The sequence below is a fragment of the Sorex araneus genome, chromosome X, assembly GCF_027595985.1.
Source record: "Sorex araneus isolate mSorAra2 chromosome X, mSorAra2.pri, whole genome shotgun sequence".
In the NCBI taxonomy this organism is placed as follows: domain Eukaryota; kingdom Metazoa; phylum Chordata; class Mammalia; order Eulipotyphla; family Soricidae; genus Sorex; species Sorex araneus.
Window position 1 is genome coordinate 188181739 of NC_073313.1, and position 27324 is coordinate 188209062.

Here is a 27324-nt window from a genome sequence, read left to right on the forward strand (position 1 = left end):
AACTTTCCCCGTATTCCGAAGCATGTTGACTTTTATTTGATGAGCATTGACACAGTAGACTGAAATCACATCCTCCCAAGAGGCCAGAACAGATATCACCTAGGGGTGGCCAGGAACTGGTGTGGGGGTCAAAGTGTGTATATTCAGCAGAGAGGCCCAGCGGGCATTTTGGCAGAGTGAAGGGTATGAATAGAACCTAGAGCAATGAAATTGAATTGGAAGTCACAGGAATCTCCTGGAGACAGGAGTGTGAAGGTATAAAATGACACTGGGAGAGTTCCGCTGGCTTGAGTCTGTGCTCTGAACTCAGACCTGGCACATTCCAATGCATTCCTTCAGGTGTGTGCATGCAGGACCTCCCAGTGTGTGGACACAGCACTTTGGTGCCATAGAGATAACAGAACTGCTTCCCAGTATGGCTGTGTAAGCTGTTGAAGAGCGGGGCTGTCTGTGCTGCTGGCACGTGAAGCTTAGAATATGCTTTTAGTCAAAATTTTGCTGTTTATCTGAAATTCCGATATAACTGGTTCCTTGTGTTTTGTCTGGCCACCCGAGGAAAAATGGGAGCTAGCGTGGGTGTTTTTGTGTAGGGTCCCCTGTGATTTGCAGCTGAAGTTTAGAACTAGGAGCAAAGAAGTTCCAGCTGGGAGCTCCTTCCTTCACCAGTTACTCAAGTTCCAGACTAAAAAACTCTTTATTCTGGGAAGACTGAGATTTCCTATCTAAAACCACAGCCGCAAAAAAGCTTTACAAGATTCTCTCCGTATTCTGGAAGCCTTCCACTATGCTGGAAAACCTATATTTTTAGCCAGATCTTAAAATCGAAAACACATCCTAGTTCTTAAGATTTTAAGTAATGTCTTATGACATTACTATATAATTATTGTGTAATAATTGTGGAAGTGATTCAGTGACTGGATGTATTTTTATATGAAATAATGAATCTGTATCCATTAACACTCCTACCTCTGCATTTTTATCATCTCCTTTAAAAAAAATCTTTTTAAAAAACTCAATCACTGTGAATCTTACAGTCTTCTGCTGTGTGAATCACACCCCTGCTAGGACCTCAGACCCTTACTGTGGGCTTCCTGCATTATCTGGCTTTGTTGCCTTGTCTAGTCTGTCTGCTTCATACCCACACCCACCTCTCCATTTCCATTATTTTCTGTACTGTGTTGAGCTGATTGATCCTTTACAGTGGTTGCCAAATTCTCTTCTAAACTTGCTTTTCTCTTCATTCTTGTTGTGTGTCAACATTTCTAAAGAATCTCTTTTATAATCTTTCACTTTCACTTCCAAATAGAAAAGACCCAGTTTTTTTTTCTTTTTTTCTGTATAATTCAACTGGGCTGGAGCGATAGCACAGCAGGTAGGGCGTTTGCCTTGCACGAGGCCAATCTGGGTTCGAGTCCTCCGCCCCTCTTGGAGAGCCCGGCAAGCTACCGAGAGTACTTCGCCCATGGCGTATTCAATATGCCAAAAACAGTTAACAACAAGTCTCACAATGGAGATGTTACTGGTGCTTGCTCAAGCAAATCGGTGAGCAATGGGATGACAGTGATACAGTGATAATTCAATTAATCAATTGCGGGCTTACCTGACTGTGCTCAGGGACTGTTCCTGGCTCTGCGCTCAGGAGCGACCCCTGCCCGTGCTCCGGAGACCATATGCAATATCAAGGTTTCAAACCAGAGCAAGTATCTCCATCCCTATACTATCTCTCTGACCCAGAAGACTCCATTCTAATCTGATCTTTAAGACTTTTCATTGCTCATTATTTATCAAAAAGATGAATAACAAATTTTATCAATTTTTTAAAAGTAGATATGATGAACAAATATAAGACAAAGAAAAGGTAGGGAGAAGAATAAACTCAAGATATGTTACAGATATAGTCATTCAGGTTTTTTTCTTCTTTCCCATAAAACCAAATCTTTTGTATTTTCCAAAATTATTTGAAAGATATGAAATTTAAAACTTGCATGTTTCCATTAGGAATTACCCTGGCTTGGTGCTGGAACTTTGGTGGCATGTGAACCAGAAAATCCAATCAAGATGTTAAGATATATCCTTCAAATTCTGCAGTACTGAAAATTAATGACAATAAGTACAAAAGGGAACAGCACAAGAGTGACTGTTTTAAGTGTACTCTAGCAACTTGAGACTTCTCAAAGCCTCTCCCCTGGGCATGCATGTTCCCAGAGGCTGCTCCAAGAATACAGCTTTGAGGAAATGACTAGTGTACACTGTGTTATTGAGATGAACAGAACTGCATATGGGACTAACTAAAATTACAGGCGCTATACAACTTCTGATACTCTGCAGGAAATGTTACAGAAAATATTCTCATCTTGGGACGGCCTAACAAAGTCTTCCGAGTTCCCTTGTTTGTTTATTTTAAACTGTTACTGATGGAGGAGAATGAAATCATCTCTGCTACTAAGGACACAGTCACTTGACATCTTGACTGTTTTTAAACTATTTGGTCTATCTGGGAAGTTTGTCATCTTGACCACTCAAATACAGCTATTCCTATAGCTTATGTCTTTTTTTTTTTGGTAACTTTTTTTCACTCTGTTATTTAGTATGCTTAAGAAATTAGCACATCAGTTTGACAGAACAATAAATTATGTTTGTACTTTCCCTTCTCCCCCTAAGATTATGGATGAGATTCAAAACTGCTCTTGAATTCTACGGTCGCTGATGAGGAAAGCTAGACAAAGCCCACTGTCCTTGGCTACATTAAAATGGCAGGAGTGTGTCCTTAGTACCTCTGGCCATTAGACAATGATCAGCTGACGGGCTTTAACTCGACCACCTACAGAATTCTGGAGTGAAGTGAAGTTTGTTGGCTTTCCTTTGATTAGTCTCCAGGGCATTTATCACTTTCAATGAAAGCAGCATTTAATTTAGATGTCAGTTGATTTGTGTCATGGGATTTCGACGGATGGGACGAAGAGTTATGCATGTGTTTGTGGCTTCTTTGCTTTTAAAAGATTAATGTTGGGGAAGTATAAATCACAAGGCCTGATCAGGGGGCTGGGATGACAAAAATAGAAGCACGCCATGATGGATTGAGCCTTACTAGAGAAGATCTTCAACAGCCCAGGAAAGGGGGGAGGGGTGTGCTGTGAGGAAACCTGGCTTCTTCTCCCCGAGCAAATAGGACAGAGGCTTGAGCTGAGCACAGGAAGCTTCCTGGCTCTGTTACCAAACTTGAAAAAAAAAAAAGTTGGTGAATTGGTGACTTCTTGGAGTCACTATGATTTTCAGAGAACAGTGGAGAAAGCAGGACTTAAGAATCTCAATTATCCTAAAAGAGAAATAATCATAACCTGTCCCCCAGCCCCAGGTTGTAGGAACTGCCCTTCCTGTGCTTGTGTGTGCACCTTTGCGTGAGTCCATGTGTGTCTATGTGTCTCTCTGTGGGTTTGAATATCTGTGTGTCTATATGTGTCTCCATGTACATCTATGTGCTCTGTGTGTGTGTGTGTGTGTGTGTGTGTGTCCTGTTTGTCTGTCTTCCTAGGAGACATGCAGCAGTACCTTCTCTACATATGCATGAGCTGAGGAGAGAGGATTCAGTTGCAGCTGGGACTAGGCATTTGATGTCAGGACACCCTACTCATCTCTTTGGCACCATGAACCGTGTTTTAGAGTGCCATGAATCACTCTAGAACATTTTTTTTTTGCAAAAAGCAGTTTGGTTATGTGCATGTCTTATTCCCCAACACCCCAGGAAACTTGGTTCCCATATTGAGATCCAAATACCCACTGTCCCCTTGCCCCATTTTCAAGCAGTTGTCCTATAGAAAAACAAATTACAGAAAGCATCACACGCAACCAACTAGAATGCAGGGCAGATAGACTCCCACAGAGTCCATGTATGTCCTTGTGTGCCACTTTTTATAGTGCCTGTGACCCATATGCAAGTGGTGGGACTCAGCACCCAGCTCCCTTCTTGGCTTGGGATGAAAAGGACCATTCTAGGGGCAGAGAAGGAATGATACCTACTTTTTTGCTCCTGAGGCTTCTTACATGCCTGACTTCTTTACCACTTTCTTGGTTTGTAAACTATAGGTTCTCCCTCTCGGACCTCCCCTTAGCAGGTTCTGTCTGACCTCAGAATGCAAACTGTGCCTCATCTGTACCCTCATGCTGGGCAGCACAGGTGTCCACCCTTCCTCATGCCCTCGCTGTCCTGACCAATCTCCTGACACCTACACTGCCGCTTCCGCCTGTCAGACTCAGTGAAGGAAGGAGAAAACCATTTTCCACATCCTGTTCACCCACTGATGAGCCTTCTGGAAACCCAATAACAAAGTGTGGCTAACTAAATCATCATTATTTACACATGCAGCCGAATCGAGGACATTTAGTCATGCAATTAGGTACCTAATTATGTTGAAAATGTAATTATATGATTTTTTTAAGTGAATTAAGTCCTCCAGAGAAGTGGTAAGAATTAAGGCATGTGATCCAGCCAGAGAGCAAGACCCACTCAGCACACAGTGGCACGACCCTAGACAGCAGAGACCACTCTTGAATCCCACCTGAGTGTGTACATACGCACAGACACCCACATGTACACACACACACACACTTGCCAACTTTGGTTCTGCGGCTCCACTACTGTACGATGCCTGCTGCATACCAGGAGCTTAATAAATGACAGTCATTAATATTATTGAAAGCTCAGTGTACGTCTGCAGAGTGACTGTTTAATGGCCAGCTTGGAGACTCTTAGGGGGGTTATTTATTTAACACGGGAGAAGCAGGTGTATAGAAGAAAAAAAAAACATGATCAAAGAGTCAGCAGAGACATGCCAAAGGCTACTTTATGCAGCATCACTTATTCATTCCCTCTGCATGTGTCAGGCATCAAAGTATGAAATATAGTCCTTGCCCTGTAGTAGCTCCAAAATTAGTGTGGAGACAAAGAGCTACAGAGCGTTTTAATGGTGATTTGAACAATTCGTTCCAGCCTATGGGTGAAATCCAGCCTTTGGCCTATGTTGGTAGCTCAACTTGCTTTCATTTTTTGCTTCATTTTTATATGTATAAAAAGTTAGAGAAAAAAACAAAGCAAATGACAAATAAAATAGAACATGGAGTGGAGAGCCATATGTGACATGTAAAGTCCAAAACTATATTTGAGAAGACTTTGCACCTGTGGCAGAAATGGAGGAAGCTATACAGAAGTCCTGGGCAGCAGTCAGGGCTGGCTTCCTGTAGGAGGTGACATCTGAGCTCCACAAAAGAGCAAGAGTTTGGTGAGACCTAGATTCTCCCTGGCAGGTTTCAGCACTGCCTCCCAGGAGCTTCCTTCCAAAGAGTTGGCTCACACACAAGAAGTAAGGAACTGGTAGATTTAGGAGATTCTTACCTAAAATGAGTAGTGCTGCTGGAGTTCAGAGACTCTGAAATGTCCTGCAGTCGATCTTGAACGAGAGCTGTAGCAACAGCAGCACAGGCAGCCATCAGCCAGATGGTACACTTGACCCTCAGTAGCTGGCACAGTGCAGGAAGAACAAATAACTCTTGCTGCAGAATATCGCCTCTGATATTTCCTAGCTGAGCCTTTTATCAGGATTTTTTTGCACACCTTGGTCTCCCATATATGCACCTTCCCCTGCAAAGAATCCCCAAGTCAGACATTAAACAGTCACTCCACTTATTCACACCAAGGCTGCAACAATATTAATGGCTGTTTCTTCTTCATGACAGGGGCAGTGGAGAGGGACTTCAGTGGGCAAAAGGCATCATCTTTAGCCTTTGAATTACCAAAGACTCTATTCTAGGTCTGAACAATGTGTGAGAAAAGAGGACATAGAACTTTGAAAACATCAGACTTGACCCCAAACCCAAAGACCCCCTCAATGCCTGAGACTTTCCTTCTGGTCTTTCCCATCCCAAGAAGACCTTCCCTCCACCCAGTCTGCCCCCTCTCCCCATATTTCTGCCCACTGGCACCAGGGACTACATGACCACCCCCTGACCTCAGCCTCTTCTTTGACATTCACCATTTCCTGAAGGCGCGGGAAGAGCTCACCCTTCATGTGTAGAGCCATCAAGCTGTCCTGTGCCTGCCGCCCAGTGTGCTCTGAAGTACCCTAGAACATTAGACTCAAATAGGCTACTTTCTACTGGGACACTCCATTTTCCAAAGTTGCTAGAGTTCATTCTCTCCCTCATCTCAGCCTGAATACCAACATCCCGGCTTCTGTCCTAGAATACTCTAGATGTGGGGGGATTCCACAGCAGACATTTCTTTCTTACAGTTCAGGAAGATAGAAGTGCAAGGTCAAGACCGCAGCAGATTGGGTGAGGGTTTTCTTTCTGAGTTCTCAATGGGTGTATTCCCCTTGGGTGTAAATTCTCTGTGGTCTCTTTTAATAGAAGCACTAATCTCTTTTATGGTGTTCCACCCTTATGATCTAAGTCTCTCCCTATGACTCATTTCACAAGAAAATGGTGGTATGAAGAGGACACAAGCATGCAGTAAGAGGTAAAATCCAAAAGACTTTCTCCTTTCCTCTTCTCTGCACATCTTCATAGCACTCATCACCCCCTTGCCAGGATCATGGATCCTCAGATGTGTTCATGGTTGCTCATTCCCTCTTTAGAACAGAACTCCAACTCACACAGTTGACAATACACAACAGCTGACTGCAGACAATGCGGATAGCAGTCTCCAGGGCTCGGCAGCCTGGCTTAACTGAAACCGTCAGTTAGCCGCTCTCACTTCCCCTTTCCTGGCCCTGGCAACCACCCTTCTACTCTCTGATTCTGAGTGGGCTCTTTTACATTAGTCATGAAAGTACAGTCATAGACTTTGCTCTTCTAAAACTCATTTTCTTAGTTGCTTTAAAATGGATGTGGAGGTTGGAGCGATAGCACAGCAGGTAGGGCGTTTGCCTTGCACATGGCCAGCCCGGGTTCAATTCCCAGTATCCCATATGGTCCCCTGAGCACCGCCAGGGGTAATTCCTGCGTGCAAAGCCAGGAGTTAACCCCTGTGCATCTCTGGGTATGACCCAAAACACAAAAAGAAAAAAAAAAAAGAATGTGAATCTAATGCTTTTCATTAGATTTGCCTGTTTCTTCCTGGAAGACCCTAGAAGATACTTAATCTACCCAGGATGTGGTCCAGAGGCAAGGTCAGTTGCACAGAGTGTGGGTGATGGCATGGTCAGGAGGAGAGTTGACGCATTCTTATTGCAGGATTATAGGGCCCCTTCCTCTTCCCGGCACTGCCTCTTGCTCATTACAGACCCCCCTCTCCAGGTCTGCTCCCCAATACCTCCCTGTTATAGGCACAATGGTAAGAGACCAGAATGAAAATTACATTGTGAATGTGTGGTTGATTTAAGTATTATGTGCTGAAACTTAATGGGGAAATATAGAAAAAGAATTTACTAACTAAATATTGTTACAGCCCATTTATATTTCTTTTTCTCCCAAGTCAAAATGTAAAACATTGGGGGAAGTCCCAGCTGGCACATAGAGTTTCAAGACAGATAATGTAACTAAGAAGAGAGTCAGATAACAAGCTGGGGCCAGGGGCATGGTGGCTCCCAGCAGATGCAAAGACATGGAATCTGGGACTGGGCTGATAAGCTGGAGAGGCTGTGGGGCAGACAGACATACAGCCGTGGAGGATCCCAGCAAGGAAGGCCAGGATGAACATTCAAAATCATTTCCAGCACAAAAGTGCTGTGATCCCAGAAAGTGATAAATGTAAACTCACTACTAGACTAGCACTATAGCACTGTCATCCCGTTGCTCATTGATTTGCTCGAGCAGGCACCAGTAACGTCTCCATTGTGAGACTTGTTACTGTTTTTGGCGTATTGAATACGCCACGGGTAGCTTACCAGGCTTTTCCCTGCAGGCAGGATACTCTCGGTAGCTTACAAGGCTCTCCAAGAGGGACGGAGGAATCAAACCTGGGTCAGTCCTATGCAAGGCAAACGACCTACCCGCTGTGTTATCACTCCAGTCCAACTACTAGATTACCAATAGATTATTTTTACTCTCTAAACTCCATCTTCTGTGACTTTGAAAGAACATTCTGCAACCTTGAGATACAATCCTAGCAACCCCTTGGTTACAAGAAGAAGCATTGGTGAGTGTAGGATCCTTATAAATTCTTCTCTCTGTTTGAAAAGAGAATTTCACCCAATTTAGTATACCTATCTGCAAGGCAACTCCCAAAGGAATCATTGCTTCAAAAGTTCAAATGCCATTGCTTCTTTGTTCGTTTTAATTTTTGTTTTATCAGATCACTGTGAATTACAGAGTTATCTTAATAAATACATAAGTGGATATAGACTCCAAAAATATAGGACAAAATCACTTATGGAAGATTAGTGATTTCTCCCTCCAGCCCCCCCCCAAAAAAGCAAGAGATACGAATAAGGATCAATAAGGATCGAGAGTAGAGCTGCAAGATGGAGGAGGCCTAGAAGGAAAGCTGAGTCTGGCACTTCCATTCTAAGGCCCTTGCCCTGGACTGGAATCTGAGGGACAACCAAGGACTCTCTTCAGAGAATTCTGGATGTGGGACTCTGAACAAAATGAGAAAATTAGAAGGGCCCTTTAAATCTTCAGAAATAGCTTTAAATCCAGGTATTTTGAGAAGTCAATTAAATAGGGCACCAAAATGATCTTAGCGCTAGAGAAGTGAAACCTGCAGGCTGGAAATCCTGAGATTTCTTATCCTCTTTCTCTGCCTCCTCCCTGAGAGCTTTCCAAAAACCCCTCCTGATAAAGGGTTTCTAGGACTTTTGAACTCGAGGCACATCTAGAATGCCTTAATCTGCAGTGATAGCCCAGGAGAGGGTAACAGGTTCACTGAATGAACACTTTCTTTTCCCATTGTGCAATTCTACAATGGAAAGGAAATTGCGAACATGAAGCATATCCTTATCAGCTTAAGCAAAGGCTGTGTGAACAAAGACTCAGATGTTTCAGAGAGGACAGCTCAAAGACAGTCCAATATGCCGTGTGAGAGACACAGCCAACCACCAATGGTGAGGGAGGGCAGGAGGAACCTCCATGGGCCTTCGACTCTGAAGCTTTGAAGTCTCCAGGGGATCAAAATAATCAGAATAACTGATTCTGAATATTTATGCCATACCTTGATAAAAGCAGCACATTTGTGGTGGATGATTTGGAAAGTGTAAAAAACTATACATTTTAGAATAAACAGTACCACTCGTAATCCCCATTCACTACCCAAAGTCACGAATTCAAAAGATGGAGCATTTTCTTTATTCCTTTACTAGGATTTCTGAATATTTAATATAATTTGTATGTGTAGAGTCCTGTTTCTTTCCCCTACACAATACTGTAAGCAAGTCTTCCTGTCACTAAAAACCCCCATGCACCACTTTAGTAACTGCATAATATTCTATAATATGGGTGTATCATAATTTGCATAGCCAATTTCCCACTGCAAAACTTTTAAATTGTTCTCTTATTTTTATTTAAACTATTTTGCAACACACACTTCCATCATAAATTTCTGTTTTCACTTATTTATCCAGGATCAATTACTTGAACTGAATTTTTTGATTCTCAGAGTGAGTGGTGCATTTATCAGATGTCTCACACACGTTTGAGGGGTCCATTTTTGAGAATATGCTTCGGCCAAGACCATGTTCAACACTGATGTCTGATGTCAGTTATAAGAGCTAATATTCATATTGCAGACCCACCCTGCACACTGCAGAGTGCTCACCACATACTACCTTTTAAGGATCCTCTTCAGGAGCACTGTCACATTTTACATTTGAGTACTCTGAGGTCTGAGAAACCACAGCATACTACTAAATGGTCTAGCTGTGATTGGATGGTGGGGGGTGGGAAGGTTGTTGTCTCCATACCTCTACAACATGACCCTCCCTCTACTCTCACTTTTCGACATGTCAGCTCCAAGCCTGGCAATCTCAGTCAATGTGCTAGTCTCACATATACACATGTGGATGTTGGACGCCGAGACTGGGAGCTAGCAGCTTATTGTGCACCCCAGTTCTCCCCATGGAACTGGGGCTGGACGCAGGCATCTCCAGGACTTTCTGTTTTCCAGCCAGCTCTGGTAAAGCTCGTATCTGGAAGCAAATGCTGATTCAGTTACCAGTCTCTCTTGGTTTTCTGGAATTAGCTCTAAACATTCATTTCCTTCCCCATTTTGGTACAGGGATATCAGCCTTTGGAGAAGCACTTTGCTGTTGCCTCATCCGAGAGCATAAATAAATCAGCAGGAATTGTCTTCCCTTCCACTCGTCCCACTGAGTCACTGAGCACACAAATCACATGAAGGGAGTAGCTGCAGACTCTGTGGGATACCCAAAGAGCAAAGCTCAGGAGGCTGCCACCTGGTGATTCATCATCATCAGGGCATGTGTGTCACTAGCACAGCACACCACAGGACTCTGGTCATTTTAGAGCAGGCAGGAGTGCTGGCGGAGGTAATAGAGTCTCATTTTGCTCCAGGGCTGGGTCACCAGTCATACAACTTGGCTTCACGAAGAAAGGATACCAAGCCCAGGAGCTAAGGCTTTATTAGCATGACTGACAGGTCATTGCTGTCAATCTTTCTGAATTCTGTTTGCTGAAGTCTCTGCTAGCAAAAGCGTGTGTGTGTGTGTGTGTGTGTGTGTGTGTGTGTGTGTGTAAGCAGGAGAACTGATCTCATGGTGGATAAGCCCCTCTAAACCATTATGAACTAACTGGTTCTCAAAAGGGCTCCTGAACCAGCAACAGCAGGAGTAACATAACCTGGGACTGTGTTCAAAACACAAATTGTTGGGCCCACACCAGATCTACTGGCTCAGAATGGGCTGGGGACAGTGATACAGTGACTGGTAACTCTGCTGTTTCCTAAAGCTTGAGAACCAACAATTTAGCTCTCAGGCTCACAATAGCTCCCGTGGGCAGTACCATCTCTGTTTCACTAGTGAGGAAAGGCAGATATAAAAAGTATGCTATCTTACCTACGAGAGATGACCCTGGCCGTTAGGTGAACTCCTGAGAGCTGAGATGAGGTGTGATGCCATGTGAGGAGACTAGAATGTGTCCCTCCTCAGGACCTCAGCTGATGGTAAGGTCATGAATCTATTCCCAGTTATCCATCATTCAGCACTACCAAGTGCTGCCATATTCATTGTTTCTTATGGACTCCAAAGAAAAAATGGAAACATAGGATATTTGTCCTTTCCCAGGAAGCCCCACATGGATAAACACTCATTCCATGCTGGGCTCACCATGGGTCCACTCTAGCAACTGGGCAGAGAAGTACCTGGTGTACACAACCCCAAATGTATGATCATCTAATCTTTGATAAGGGAGCAAGAGATGTGAAGTGGAGCAAGGAAAGCCTCTTTAACAAATGGTGCTGGCACAACTGGACAACCACATGCAAAAAAATGGGTTTAGACCTTGACCTGACACCATGCACAAAAGTCAGATCAAAATGGATTAAAGACCTCAACATTAGACCACAAACCATAAGGTACATTGAAGACAAGGTCGGCGAAACCCTCCACGATATTGAAGATAAAGGTATCTTCAAAGGTGACACGGAACTAAGCAATCTAGTAAAAACAGAGATCAACAAATGGGACTACATTAAACTAAAAAGCTTTTGCACCGCAAGAGATACAGTGACCAGAATCCAAAGACTATCCACAGAATGGGAAAGGATATTTACACAATACCCATCAGATAAGGGGTTGATATCAATGGTATATAAAGCACTGGTTGAACTCTACAAGAAGAAAACATCCAACCCCATCAAAAAATGGGGCGAAGAAATGAACAGAAACTTTACCAAGGAAAAAATACGAATGGCCAAAAGGCACATGAAAAAGTGCTCTGCATCACTAATCATCAGAGAGATGCAGATCAAAACAACCATGAGATACCACCTCACACCACAGAGACTGGCACACATCGAAAAGAACAAAAGCAACCGCTGTTGGAGAGGATGTGGGGAGAAAGGGACCCTTCTACACTGCTGGTGGGAATGCCGGCTAGTTCAGCCCTTTTGGAAAACAGTATGGATGACTCTCAGAAAACTAGAGGTTGAGCTCCCATTTGACCCAGCAATACCACTGCTGGGAATATATCCCAGAGAGGCAAAAAAGTACAATCGAAACAACATCTGCACATGTATGTTCATCGCAGCACTGTTTACAATAGCCAGAATCTGGAAAAAACCCGAATGCCCCAAAACGGATGACTGGTTGAGGAAACTTTGGTACATCTATACAATGGAATACTATGCAGCTGTTAGAAAAAAGGAAGTCAAGAATTTTGTAGTTAAGTGGATGGGCATGAAAAGTTTCATGCTGAGTGAAATGAGTCAGAAAGAGAGAGACAGACATAGAAAGACTGCACTCATCTATGGTATATAGAATATCAGAGTGGGAGACTAATACCCAAGAACCGTAGAAATAAGTACCAGGAGGTTGACCCCATGGCTTCACGGCTGGCCTCACGTTCCGGGGAAAGGGCAACTCAGAGAAGCGATCACCAACTATATTGTAGTTGAAGGCCATGTGGGGGAAAGGAGTTGCGGGCTGAATGAGGGCTAGAGACTGAACACAGCGGCCACTCAACACCTTTATTGCAAACCACAACAGCTAATTAGAGAGAGAGAACAGAAGGGAATGCCCTGCCACAGTGGCAGGGTGGGGTGGGGGGGAGATGGGAGTGGGGAGGGTGGGAGGGACGCCGGGTTTACGGGTGGTGGAGAATGGGCACTGGTGAAGGGATGGGTTCCTGAACTTTGTATGAGGGAAGTATAAGCACAAAAGTGTATAAATCTGTAACTGTACCCTCACGGTGATTCTCTAATTAAAAATAAATAAATTATAAAAAAAAAAAAAAGAAGTACCTGGTGTACAGTTCACGTAGTGCAGTGGTCCACCGCCTACCACGATGATGTTTTATGGATTAGTGTTACAGAGAATTCTTCTAGCATCAGATTGGTTGGCAAAAGAAACAATCATTTTAAGAATGTAGGTATTAATGAGTCATCAAAAACAAATTATGAGAATTTGGCTCTCAGTAGGGACAAACAGGACTGAAATTCTGAATAAGCAAATGAGTTGGGATGCAAGGAGACAGAAACGTGACTTGATGTTATGAGCAGTGGATGCTTTATATTTATTCTGAAATAAGATTCCTAGATGGTGAGATCATTTCTACTGAAAACCCTATCCCCGGGGAATACCCATGACCCATGACCATCATTATTCTAGGAAGTGAGATCTCTCCTTCCCTCCTTCAATTAAAGGAGGCAAGAGTTTCCCTTTAGCCCCCAGGGTCTCTTGATCCCAGTTTAAAGTAATTTACATGTCAAAGTGAGGCATCCTAAGGAGGCAGGCTGAAAATCTTGGGGGTGGGGGAGGGGGAGCCTGATAATAATCTTCCTTATCTCCACTGCTTTACCAAGGAAAATCAGCCAAAGAAGATTCCAAGCAAGCTTGCCAAACTAAGGAGAAGGAGGTGCACAAACACGGGTCCCAGGATTTGGGAAGGAAACAGTATAAATGTCCTAGTAGAGCAGAACTCCCAGGAAACGGAAGCAGAGGGGTGCCTGGAGAATGAGCAGTGTCTGAAGACTGCTGAGCCCGTTTAAGGCTGATAGGTCCAGGCATAGAAACTGGACTGGTGAAGAGGGGTGGATGAGGCCCCTCCACACCCCAAGGGACCCAGCCCTGGGAGCCAAAAATCTGCAGAACTCAACCCCTGCCATGCTCATGGCCACTTTCCACACCACAAGTGAACCTATTCCTGGACCACGTGGCATCTCATACCTCACACCACTCATACTCCAAGAGCAGCGCACCACATTTGATAGGGTTTAAAGTTGAAGACAACCAATTTTAAAGGGAAACATATGTTTACAGACATAGATGGGCTGGAGCGATAGCACAGCAGATAGGGTGTTTGCCTTGCACGTGACCGACTGGTTCGATTCCTCTGTCCTTCTCGGAGAGCCCAGCAAGCTATAGAGAATAACCCACCCACACGGCAGAGCCTGTCAAACTATCCGTGGCATCTTCAATATGCCAAAAACAGTAACAACAAGTCTCACAATGAAGACGTTACTGGTGCCCGCTTCAGCAAATTGATGAGAAACGGGATGACAGTGATACAGTGATACAATGATATATCTGTAGATAGATAGATAGATAGATGGATAGATACCTGGACACAAGGCTCAACCTTTAACAGCATGTTAGTAATTTCTTATAGACGGGCTTAATGGCCCCTGGGTAAAATACAACAATCTTCACACACTTTCCTCTAGGGAAACTCTTTTGGAGCATTTTCAGCAATTTATTCATAACAAACAATATAAATTAAAATTATTTTGGTTCTGCTTTGGGGCAGGGGCTGGGGTTTGGGATGGAAACATCCGAAATACGGTGGTGAGAAGGTGTAATGGTGGTGGATTGGTGTTCGAATATTAAATGCAATCAAATATTGTGAACGACTTTAGAAAAGTAAAATAAAATTTTTTAAAAAGAGAGAAAAAAGAAACTGGACTGGGTTGGGGGAGAAGCCTAGATGGAGCTGCAGAATGGCTGTGGGGACCAAGTTCATCCCCAGGCTACTGCTTGCCCGCCTTGAACAAAGCAAGGAGCTGAGGAGCATCGACAGGGGAACTGGGCTCATGCATAAAAGCCTTGCAGCAATTCCCTACACAGACCACATGACCATGAGGTTGAGTGCACCCATCTGCAAGTGGCAGGGAGATGCTCAGTCTATTTCTCTGAAGCTTGGATCCTGCCGTTGTTCAGAGCAAGCGTCTGTCTCACTTCCAGCCTATCTTCCTGGCCTTTCTCCTCAGCATCAAGTCCCACTTAAAGATTTTGTTCTTCTTTCACTGGAAGGATCAGTTGGCCTGATGAGGAGACAGGTGCAAATTAGGCATTGAACAGCTGGCTCTCCTCTCCTGGTTGGCAAAAGCCACACCAACTGTTTCAAGTCTAGACTTTCTTGTACTTTTAAGAAAAAAATCTCCATTCCCTTTCAGTGGCTTGAGCATTGTCTTAATCCTGAGCTTTTTCACTTGCCTGCTGAGACCAGACACCTTCTTTCTGCCCCAGCCTCACAAGATGTGGATCAAGCCCCAGAAAGCTTACCAATTAAGTGCCCTCTTCCCAAGAGACAACCTAGCAGCCTGGCTACAATCTTCTCCTCTCCTTCTTCCTGTTTATTTCAAATTGAATTTTCCTCGAAATCCTCAGAGTGTGTCCACAGGAAAGGGACCATAGTTCTCCCCTCCTTCCTCAGTACCATGAGTCAAAGGAGGACATTTGCTTTTAATAAGCTGAAACCTATCGTGTTCAGTCTATAGTCTACTTTCGACATCTTTCAACCTGATTGGGTCCTCCCAACATCCTCTACTTGGTTTTCCCTTCTCTATTTGAGCTGCCTTTTCCCCCAGCAAGTGACAGAATGGCCACTAAATACCTCTATTGCAAACTACACCACCCAAAAGGAGAGAGAACAAAATGGAATGCCCTGCAGCAGAAGCGGGGTGGGAGGTGGGCATGGGGTGGAGGTGGTGGGACGGATATTAGGAACTTTGGTGGTGGAGAATGGGCACTGGTGGAGGGATGGGGGATGGGTAAACAATCATTGTATGATTGAAATGCAAACAAGAAAGTTCATAAGTTTGTAATTTTACCTCACGGTGGTGATTCACTAATAGAAAAAAATTTTTAAATCAATAAATAAACCCAAACCCCACACAATCCTAAGGTGACAAGTGCTCTCTCCTAAATTTGCCACTTCCTAGCCAATCCTGGGCTCTCAAGATTCACTTTTCATAATTTCCTCTGCTAACATCATTCTGGGCTTAGGAAATACCATCATCCTTTTTTGAATTTTTAACATTTCATCTGTCATAATAATAGATATTATTTATTATTTCAGATGTATAGCATTACAATTCAATACATTACATTATAATTCAATACATTACATTGTGATCACCACCAAAAGTCAAGCCTCTGTCCTTACTATTGATTCCCTTTATCCTCTTCATTCCCACCACCTACGCAATGCTTTTTCCCTTTGTAATCAGTATGCTCTCTCTAACAATTAGTTTTGCTTTGCTTTTGTGTTCTTTGCTTTTTTCTTTAGCTTTGTGTGTGTGTGTATTCTAAATAGAAATGAAATCCTACAGTGTTTGCTTTCTCCATCTGATTTTTTCCCCACTTATTAACACCCTCTAAGTCAGTTCACATTGTTGCAGATAGTCGTATTTCATTCTTTTCTATAGTTAAAACAGGGAGTATTATTTCATTTTTAAAAACACTCTTTTTCAAGAATAGAATCAAAGCATTCATTCCTTTTAACTTAGATCCTGCAGTCCAACTGAGGCAGAATGGATATGGTGTTGTTGAAATAAGATTCCGTTTTAAAAAATAAATAAATTCATAAATAAAGCTCAGAGAGAAGAGCAGAGTTATAAAAGTGGAGAAAACCAAAAATAGTTACTTTGGTTGTTAGTAATATCATCATCTCCTTTTTTCCCATTCCCCTTACTATGAGCTCTGCTCCAATGCTATTGCCTAGGTATAAAAATTCCCTGTGCAAGATTCCATAGTGTACACAGGGGAGGAATTTCCTTTCCTAACTTTCCACAAATGGCTTTTGATGATGTAGTCTTCCCCAGTTTAGTGAGCCCAAGGATGCAGTGAAACTATACCTCCTGTCCTCCTAGCCATGTGGGTCTCAAGCTTCAACCACTACCATGCAGTGACTTGATGTAGTTGATGTTGCCATCTCCAAGACTTTGATATTCACTGCATTTATGTTCCTTCTCTTATGCAGTGATATCCAGCAGGGATGAGGAATAGTGGCTAGGGAAAGGGAAGCATGGCTGCATATAGTCACAGCTGCATGTCTCAGTGGACAGCCACACTGCAGGGCATTTGAGTGATTCTGGGATTGGGACACGGTGTTTTTAATGTCACACAGCAGGACCGTAGGGAATTTTTACCTTGAGAGTGGCAGACATAATCTAGGATGTTTGTAGGAATACGAGAAAATTTTTTCATAATTTTCAAGGTGATTCTTGAGCTTTTGGAGCAGTCAAATTAATATTAGAGAGATTAGTGAGGGAAAAGTGAAATGTAAAGAATCAACATGAATGTGTATTTTAAAGAAAATAGAACAACTTGAGAGTATTTATTCAAAGCTAAAGAATTGGGTAGGTCAAGAGGAGAGAGGAGGAGAGAGGCACTCGCATGACAAAACCAGGTGCTTTGTAACTAGACATCTGCTCTGGTATATAAGTAGTTTCTCTCCCAGAAACGTTATTTCTGGAGATAACTAAAACTAATACCCCTCAATTCTTACTCCTCGAGTTAATGAAGGGAGTGGTAAGAGATTTCTCATGCGCATGCAGGATCCTGATTGATCTGTGCTTAAAATAATACTCATGTCAAAATAATGTGTCTTGGGAAGGTTTGTTCTGGACATCTTTGGGAAGCCAGTTCTTTGTAACCCTATTCACATGGACATTTCTGGTCAGGTGTCACCTTATACTGTAAATTTGGTATGGGAACTAAGGCAAGAGGACAAGTGTGTTATTCATAGATGGCAGAAGCAACCACATTGCAGGATTCTAGTAGATTAGGCCCCTGGCATGCCAAGAGCAGATGCCTAGAGTCTGGGTGCTGGCATGGATGGCCAGGTAGCATAACAGATGCAGATAGAGGCTCTCCAGCCCCCACAGATACCCTGCTAATGGCACTAGTACTAGGAAATTTCCCCCACGTCCTACTCTTACTGTGACACTCAGTCTCTACTACTCTGGCCCACCCTTTCTTCTCAGTGGACCATCCTTGGAGTCTACTGAGGTCTAGTAGACTAGTATTCTCCTCCAGGAAGCCTTTCCTGAGAACTAGAGAACAACCCTTTCTGAATTTACCCATGGATGCAATTGTCCCCTGTACACAGTAAGCTCCCTGAAGGCAGAGCCTTAACTTCACTAAGAAACATATTGTTGGGTATAGTGACTGCTAGAGAAAACTTGCCAATAGAAGGAATGAGAAACAATCTCAGGTATTTCTTCTCAGGTGATCAAAATCTGTGAGTACTGGGGATTATTCTGAGGGGGAATCCCCTCTTTGACCCCCAACTCCCACCCAAGCACTTTATTTTTGGTTCACATTCACACCTGATCACTCAGGGAATGGTGATGACTTTTTCCTTTTGAAAAACTGGATAGTGGGAAACTGGAAGTCGGGTTCTTCCTCCAACAACTCTGAGGATGAAGGAAAATCCATAAGCAATGGCCTTGGAGGAATGAAGACAAGCCTTTTCAGGGGAAAGAGAGAGACAGAGACAGAGAGACAGAGAGAGACAAAGACAGAGAGACAGAGACAGAGAGACAGAGATTTCCCAGCATAGCTCCATGTATCCAAGGAAGGTGGCCATGTATCTCTGAGGCCAGGACACAACCACCACTCTCCATCAACCTCTGAGAAGCAGCACCAAGAGTCCAGAATCCAGCTGCTCTAGAAGTTACACAGCCTGTTAGCTGTTCCCAGCTGCCAACTATAGCACAGAATTAACCTTTGAAGAGGGTAGCACTTGTGTCTTGACAGCCAGAGAAGAACTTACCACCCCATGGACTTTGAGTATAAGAAATGATTTGGCTGCTGGTAAATGTAGGTTCTACAGGATAAAGGCCACTGTCACACAGCCTATAGACCCCATGAGGGTATCTAAGGATACACAATAGCACTATGGAGAATAAGTAGGGTCTTTTAAAAACAAAGATATATTTATATTTATTTTATGGAATTACACTAATTACAAAGATAAAAAGATATTTATGACTGAATTTCAGGCATATATTGTTACAGCACTCATCCCTTCACCAGTGCCCACTATCTCCCACCAATGTCTCTGATATCCCTCCCACCCCCCAGCCCAACTCAGTGGTAAGCACTTTCCCCTCTTACATTGTCATAGTATTCCCTTCCCTAACTTATCCCTCCCACCGTTGCCCCAGTGTCCAGCTTCCAACTAAAGAACAGCTCTCTTGCTCTTCATTTCTGTTGCCATTGAGAATTTGATATTCCCTGTGAGATTTCTTTATATCCCACATATGAGAGAGATCATTCTGGTCTATTTCTCTCCCTCTGACTGATTTCACTCAATATGATATTCTCCAGATCCTTCCACGTTGCAGCAAATTACATGACTTTATCTTTTTCTTAAGGCTGAGTAGTATTCCATTGTTTATATATACCATAGTTTCTTTATCCAATCATCTCTGAATGAGAGATGACATCCCAAGTTAGGATATTTTCTTTTTCTTATAGATGGAGAGATTTTCGACAAGTTGAGTGACCTCTTTCATCACTCATATCTGTCACTTAAAGAAAAACTTCCTTTCTGCAGACTTTCTGTAGTATTAAATGTGGAGTTCAGTAGCACTTTCTCTCAGGGCCTGAAGCTAGTAAACGTACAAAGGACAAAGTGTTCCCCTTTGTCTTCACATCACGGGACCAAACCTGCAGGAATAGCATCACTTCCATAGTCAGGGGAACATCCTTCCCACACCCAGATTTCCTGCGATTCCATGAGCACATGGGCCTGCCTTCCTGCTCCCTCCACGTGGTGCCCTGGGAGTGAGAGCATCTGTGAGACTCAGCCTTTCCCTTCCTGTTTCTGGATACCCCAGCTCACAGGAAGCATCTGTTGTCCTGAACTTGGCCTCGGGGCCAGGTCTGCAGCCGGGGGCCACACTGGGTGTTGAGAATCCCAGTCATGTTGCACAAATTGGCCACTCCATTTTCATGAAAATTGTTTGGCTTTGTAACTGTCCACCCAGCTTACTCTTGTGGTTGGGTCTCCTGAACCCAACACGGTAGAAGCAAGGATTTGGTTTTCCTCTTTCAATAGTGGTGTTGTCTGAATTATAGTCTCCAAACATCGTGGTGGGTAAAACTCTCAGAAGAAACACTCTTGACATGTTGACCTGTCCTTCTGCTCGTGATGGAAAGTTGAAGATGAAATCTCAGCTCCACGAACCATTGCTCTCCCATCTGCACATGATAGATCCTGAGGCGAATGTCTCTGTCTCCATTTTCCCTCCTGCTTCCCTCTTTGTCATTCTATCTGCCTCTCCCCTGTCCCCTGTCTCTCCAGCCCCCTCATCGCTCCCTCTCATTGTTAACTAACCGTAAATTGACACTTACCCTTTAACAAATACTACTGCTAGTGACTTCTGTGTAATAGTTCCATTGGGACAACACGGGGGGTGGGGGGGTGGCTAGTGCCTATCCTCTGTGGACTTGAGTACTGGGAATGAGCATTTTTAATAAGTGCCCCAGAAATGCTGCTGTTCAGAGAACCATACATATCTTACACCACCCTTGCTTTCCTTGATATGTCCAGAATTCTTCCTTTGTGCCAGTTCTAAGATCCGTGGTAATTTATGTTGAAGGCTCACTGCCTTGGGATCTGTCCCACGGTACATCTTGCAATTTGATTCCACACAATTGGACGGGTTCATGGCAGGAGAGTGGTAGTCCTGTCTACTCTGCCCCTCATTGGATGTGGACCCAAAGGGTGCCTAAGCTATCCCCAGTCCCACTTCCACCGCCCCGCACCACCCCCATGTTTTCTAGCCAAGACAACCTCTGGTATATAGCCAGCTTACTCACTGGGGCATACCTATCCAGTCAACACACTGACCAGATGCAATCGCTATACTCCTCACTCTCCTGCTAACAGTACAAGCCAGAGAAAGGAGTAACACTTTTGTGGGATTTAACTTCCAAATCTGTGAGGTGGGAATATAAAAACTAATAACTGAAAATTGCTATCACAGAGACTAAATTAGTTAAAACATGAAATGCTGAGAATAGTGCCAGACACATGGTAAACAACTTTAGTCACTTTTTGAACAATTTAACAAAGTGAATAACAATCTTTTCCACTCCTGGCTATGGTGAAGAAGTTGACTTAAGGCCCAGTGACCTTTCCGCCAGACAATCAGGGAGAACTATTCTTGAATTAAGCCTCTAACTGTCCAGGCTGATTTCAGTAAAGCATTTATTCTTTCTTACTGAAAGAATTGTGATGAGTGACTAAGTGGCTTAGGAGATCTAGAATGCCAGCATCCAATTTTACTCATCTGTGTCTGCGTGAATTTAATTCATGCTCCCATGCATTCCGCAAACATTGATTGAGTACCCACTGTGTGCTGGACACTCAATCACCGGCTACACGTCAGGGCTGCATCAGAGTCTGACAGGCACAAAAACTTCCTGCTGCTTCTGACCCACTCAGGCTGACTTTGTGACTCTTCCTCCCTCCTCCTGCCTGTCTCTGATCTGTGTCTGCTCTTCCTTCTGCTGACCCAGGTCTTGTTTACTTTTCCCCGTCCATCCCCCTACCCCACTGCCAGCTCTGTGGCTCCCTAGCTTGGCTTCCTTTAGACTTCCAGCCTGGAGCCTCCACTTCCTTTCCACCACTGTCCCTCCTGGGATAAGGCACCAACCGCCCATTTCTTATCAGAAAGAGGCATCTGGCAGTCTTGCTGGAGAGAATGACCTCATGGCACTATAATTAAAAGAATTATCTGAGCGGAAATGACTGCTATGCAGAATTTTTCTCTGTTTTAATATGCATAGCCCTTATAACGGGTGCACGGGATTTTCTATGTTAACACTGATATTTTCATCGTCTAATAAAATCCTTCCTCCCATTTATCTCCCAGAGGAGAGAGGGGACATTCTGTGCAGCAGCTCAGGTCCCAGGGAGGCTCCTGCTCTCCTTGACCTCCCAGCCTCAGGTCAGGTTGCAAAGGCTCAGGAATATGGAGCAATGAGGGGATCCTTCCTGAAGAAGACCAGATACAGAGAATGATGGAGGGGCACAGGGAAAAACATCCAGACGTGAGTCCTGAGAGGTGTTTCTCCCATAGATAGAGAATACGTCCCAGAGGAGAGAGTAACCTCTAAAGTCCTGGTCCACTACGGGACGAATTGCATGACCATAGACACTAGACTCCCAGCCTCAGGGTTCTGCCAGGAAAATAGAGTAATAACACCTCCCACTTCCTGGGGAGGCTGCAAGGTGTTCCTGATATAGCAAACAGAAGGGGAGTAACTAAACCAGCACCTGGATGGAATGCACAGATGCTCCACAAATGGCCTGTTTTTACCATTACCCTGACACAAGTGGGGGCCCTCAGAGACTGGACGTGTTGGCACTCACTGCATCATGCACCTCTTCATGCCTCCCACAGGTATCTGTTGGTCTCTTCCAGGTGCAGGCCCAGCTCGCAGTGAGAGATGCAAATGTGCGCAGTCTGCATTTGACTCTGTGAGCCCCTGGCAAGAGGCCTGTCCATGCCCCGTACTGCTTCCTGTCCACCCCGGGCCCATGCGTTGTGCAGTCCTACATAATCAGTGTGCAGGCCAAGCCCACCAGGGCTCCCTTCATGGCAAGCCTTCCTCTCTCACTTCTGGCTCTTCTGTTTTTTCCACAGAGCTCGACCCAGGGAATGATTCCACTAAGACAGACATCGCCATCATCGCGGGTGAGCTGTCATGGGACTGTTGGATGGTCAGCGGGGCCAGAGGAAATGGACAGCCATCTGGGAAGGGAGAGGAGCAGGCTCAGCACCCTGCCTCCCCCCAGAGGATTTGTGCGGCCTGGAAATGCTGGTTCCTGCAAATGATGTCCAGCACAGCTTCCTGTAGGCAAGAATGAGAGAGATAGTGAGAAGGTCCACGAATCAGGGATGCTGTTGCACTGACCAGGCCTGCCTGAAGCTTTTCTCCATATCCCTCCTACTGGCTCTCCTCTGCTTGGGTCTCACACCCTGTCCCTCCACCCTCATAGAGATGGGAGGCAACCTGAATCTTCATTCTACCGAACACAGGCTCCGCAGGTCAAGGCTGTGAGCCCAAGCTGCTTCAGGAAGGGCTAAGTTTGGAAAGACCGACTTGGTCTTTCTTTCTTTTGAGATTCACCCTTACCACTTGCTTGTTAATAGCTCAGAGGACTTTTGCAACTAGAAACAGACCCAGTAGACAGCCTTCCTATTCACTTCTATTCATTAGACATTCTCCACCTCCTTAGGCTCTGAAGTGTCCTTCTTATAGCAATATTATAACTAGCATGCACACCCGTGTTCCCTTGACAGCAGTGGAAAGCGTAGAGACTATTCTATACAAAGAACAGATTTGCCCTTCCCATATTCTCCCACAGCTCTTCCCCAAGGGTTCTGAGATTAACCTTTATTTTTTGAAAAAGCTGTTGTCTCTTGGAGTGCTTTCCTCAAAGAGAATTTGTTCTGTAGTTCCAAAGTCACTGCCTGAAGTCACAGGACCCCTATACCACCTTAAGAGCCATATCCTTTAGTCCCTACTAAACCTACTAAACCTCTTTCCACTCACCCCACATTTCCAAACCCCTGAGTGACTTGACCACTATTGCCCAACCCCACATCCAACCTCCTGGCCTATTCTGAACTTTCCTGGCCTCAAACAGAAATGAAAAACACCATTCCCAGCAGCCCCCATCTCGGTGAGCTATCTATCCATCAGCGTACATCCCGCTTCAGTCCTTTGCTTGCCCCTCCCTTTGACCACTGCCAGTCTCTTAGCCCACATGTTTTCTCAAGCACAAGAATGGAATGGAGGGGATGGAGCAATAGCACAGCGGGGAGGGCGTTTGCTTTGCACGTGGCCAACCCAGGTTCGATTTCCAGCATCCCATATGGTCCCCTGAGCACCGCCAGGAGCAATTCCCGAGTGCAGAGCCAGGAGTAACCCCTGTGCATTGCTGGGTGTGATCCAAAAAGAAAAAAAAAATGGAATGGAATGGAATGATGAGCACAAATCCCCAGGGCAGGGGGAAGAGGTTGTCTTTTTTGTTGTCGGTTTCCCAAAGGAGTATGCAATAGGGCAACCACTGGGCCCCTTTCTCCCAGTTTTATCCCTTTAGCCTCATGTCTAGGAAGCCCCTCAGGTGGGGTTTTCCTGCTTTGAAAACCTGAAGTGGTGATTCCTATGATCCCTTAAGTTTTAGGCAAAGCCACATAGCTTCACTGTGTAAATTATGCAAGTGCTGCCCTGAAGTCCTTCCAGGCCAATATATCTTCACCTGTGAACAGCTGCCCCTCTTCACAGGGATCAGTTTCAGGATGCAATTTCAGCCTGTCTGCAGAGGGCGGGGTGGGAGGGAAGGAAGGAAGTCAGCGACGGAGAGGGAGAAGAGAGAGAGAAGGGAGAAGTTCTGGCAGGCACACACAGGCAGGGAGAAGAGAGGCAGGAAAGGAGTAGACCCAGTGACATTTTTTGTCAGACCTGACAAAATCCTCCTAGGTCCTACCAAAATCCAGCCCCCCACCCACCCCTACAATGCTCCCTCATGCTCCTGTCCCAGGGTACCTGGTCCAGAATCACGAATGTCTTCCACCCACAGGTGTGATTGCTGCTGTGGCCTTCGTCCTGATCTGCCTCCTCCTCATCATGCTGCACTACATGTACAGGCACAAAGGCACGTATCACACCAATGAGGCCAAGGGCACAGAGTTTGCCGAAAACGCCGACGCGGCCCTGCAGAGCGACCCTTCTCTCCAGGATGCCGGGGACAACAGCAGGAAGGAGTACTTTATCTGAGGGGTGCCAGGCCTGAGCTCCCCCAACACCTCCTCCTACTCTAAGAGAGAAAAATGCACCCAAGCACCCCAACCCACTACCTGTACCACGAGGCGAAACTTGAGAGCACCCACCTGGTTCCAAGCCATCACCCTGCCTGTGTGCTGACCCAGGGAGGAGGGAGGGAAAGAGTAGGACTCACATAGCTCCTCTCCCAGAGCCCCCGGGGTCAAATGACCACCTCAGAGGCCTTTGCTTTGCCAGAAAGAGAGAGAGGGTTTGGCTCTCCCAGGGCAGTGCATTGGCGAGCAGCAGGGTGTGACCGCCTTGCAGAGAGGGAGCAGGGCAATGGGCCTGGAGCACCTGGGAAGCAAGACAGGGAGTCATCAGTACGTTGATTGGGGATAAGGGCATCAAATGTCAGTCCTTGACATTTGGGGGGAAACAGCAGGTGCTGGAGCTAAAAAGGCACTTTTGTGTCCCATTGATCCAACTCAAAACAATTGAAAATAAATTTGAAATGTAATCGAGCATTCAGTCAAATGACATTGCTGCACTTGTCTGGGGAAAAGATGGCTGATGTCCAGGGCCGGCTTTTGTGGTTGCTGATAGAGTTTGTGGAGGGAAGGGGAGAGGGAGGCTGGGATCAACCACTTGGGCTCCATTTGCCGATTCTCAGAGAGCAGAAGGAGCACCAGAGCCTCACATTAGGGAGAGACAAGCCAGTGACCCTCATTCCTTTCCTCACACCAGCACTTGCTTCAAGAAAAACAACAGAACTTGTCTTGTTCCTTTAGAAATACATTGTCCCAGGGCAAACCATGGGTCAAAGTGTTGATTTTCTATTCATGGTATTAGAAAAATAAGGCCCTCTTAAACAAACTGAATCCCTTCCCTTCCATAATGACAGGAAGTGAAGATGACACCATGGTTAAAATGTAGACAGCAAGGTTCTGCTGCTTGAGTCTGTCCCATGGACCCACCTTTCTTAGTATTAAGACCTTGGGCTTGACCTCTATGGCCTTAGTGATCTTGATTTTCAAGTGAATATGACTAAGATACTAGTGGGTTTCAAGGCTGATGACAGGAACCAATATGTCAAGTGCTAAAAGACAACTGTCTTCTGATGCTAGTGTCCTATACTCAGTGCGCAGTGTGTACATTGATAAATGGATGTTCCTCATCACACCATTTCTTAGTGCTTCATGATTAGTGGCCATAATTTGAAATGAACTTGCTTACCATCCTCTTTTATGAGATTCTGAGATTTCCAGTAGCTTGGCCATCCCGCCAGAGCCAGGAATTTCAGGGTTCATCACTCTTAAGACCACTTCATTCATACATGACAGTCAGTGCGAAGGTCCCCATCATTCTTCCTAGAGATGTTATAAGTCCAAGATAAGCAGGAAATGACCACTTACCAAAGGGGCTTGATGGCATAATGCCTGTCAGGTTATTATGGGTAAGTATAGCAGAGAAGAAAAGAAACTGGTTAAAGAAGTTAGTGAAAAGGTGAGACATTTTTTCCTGGGCATCCCAAGCTCATTGACCTTCTCGTGTATAAAAAAGGGATTTGGCTATATCCATATTTCCCAAACAGTGATCTAGTAAACATGAATTTTTCAAAATGACAGCCAAGAATCCCAAACCAAAAGAATGGTCTACATATGAATCATTGTGTAAAATGACATATTACATGAAGTCAAGCCAATGCAAGACTTCTTGGTGTCAGTGTCATTTTTATTCAAAATTGTGCATGGAATAGAGGAAGTAATGCAACATTTCCAACATATATTTAAGCAGTGATCCCATTATTTCCCAGAATGCCTGCTACAAATTTGAAAGCCAAGAGTTTCTGGGAACATATTTGGAAACCACAAAACTACTTCTCATGTCTTTCCCACAGTGATATCACTTTGCTTTATGAGACTATGTGCGCATGTGATCATGTCCTCAAAATCTGTGAGATCAGACCTCTGTTAATGGGCACAAAGAAGACCCTCAGAGCCCACCATAGACATACCCTGATTTCAAGGGTCAAGGGCAGGACAAGCCGAGGACCTGGGGACTGTCTTGCATTGGTGCCTACATGGGGAAGAGGAGTGTGGTCTGATCCCTCCTCCCTCCTCTGTACAGACGGTGCTCTGAGAACTTGCCTCCCCCCACCCTCTCTCTCTCTCCCCTCTCTTTCCTGCCTACCCTAATGTTCTGGAAACTGTGTTGAAGTTCAACAAACTCCTCAATCCACAGGATCTCCAGGCCATGCCTGAATCAGGTATAGTGGCGACATAGAAGTCACAGGGTTGGGTCTACCATCGCGGCCCAGTGGATATGCCAGTGAGAAGAAAACTGCTTCAGGCTGGTATCCAATCTATGGCACTTAAGAGAGGAGCCACTTGATGATGTGTATGTGCAGATCACACCCCTGCATCGAGAATTTGCTATTAAGAAAATAAACAGTGTCCCTTGGCTTTCCTTTTTTCTTGGAGCCTTCAGTGTCATTGAACCACTATCACATGCAGCAGGCCTGCGACCAATGTTGATTGATGTAATTAAGCATGAATGTCCACGCACCAGGATCAATTCCAATATGACTGGGTGTAAAGGCCACTTCAACTAGCATTTCTCAGCTACCAGCAGGGGATTGAAGATTCCA

General features: G+C 44.7%; 1 protein-coding gene across 1 annotated transcript in view; it reads left to right on the top strand.

The window, feature by feature from the left end:
* Window positions 1-27156, top strand: part of GYPC (glycophorin C (Gerbich blood group)) — a 46784-nt gene extending 19628 nt beyond the window's left edge. Inside the window, exons 2-3 of the mRNA XM_004608183.2 lie at window positions 22550-22600; window positions 24493-27156. Coding sequence (XP_004608240.1) covers window positions 22550-22600; window positions 24493-24689 — 248 coding nt within the window. The 3' untranslated portion in view covers window positions 24690-27156. The remainder of the gene's footprint in view (window positions 1-22549; window positions 22601-24492) is intronic.
* The last annotated feature ends 168 nt before the right edge of the window (window positions 27157-27324 follow it).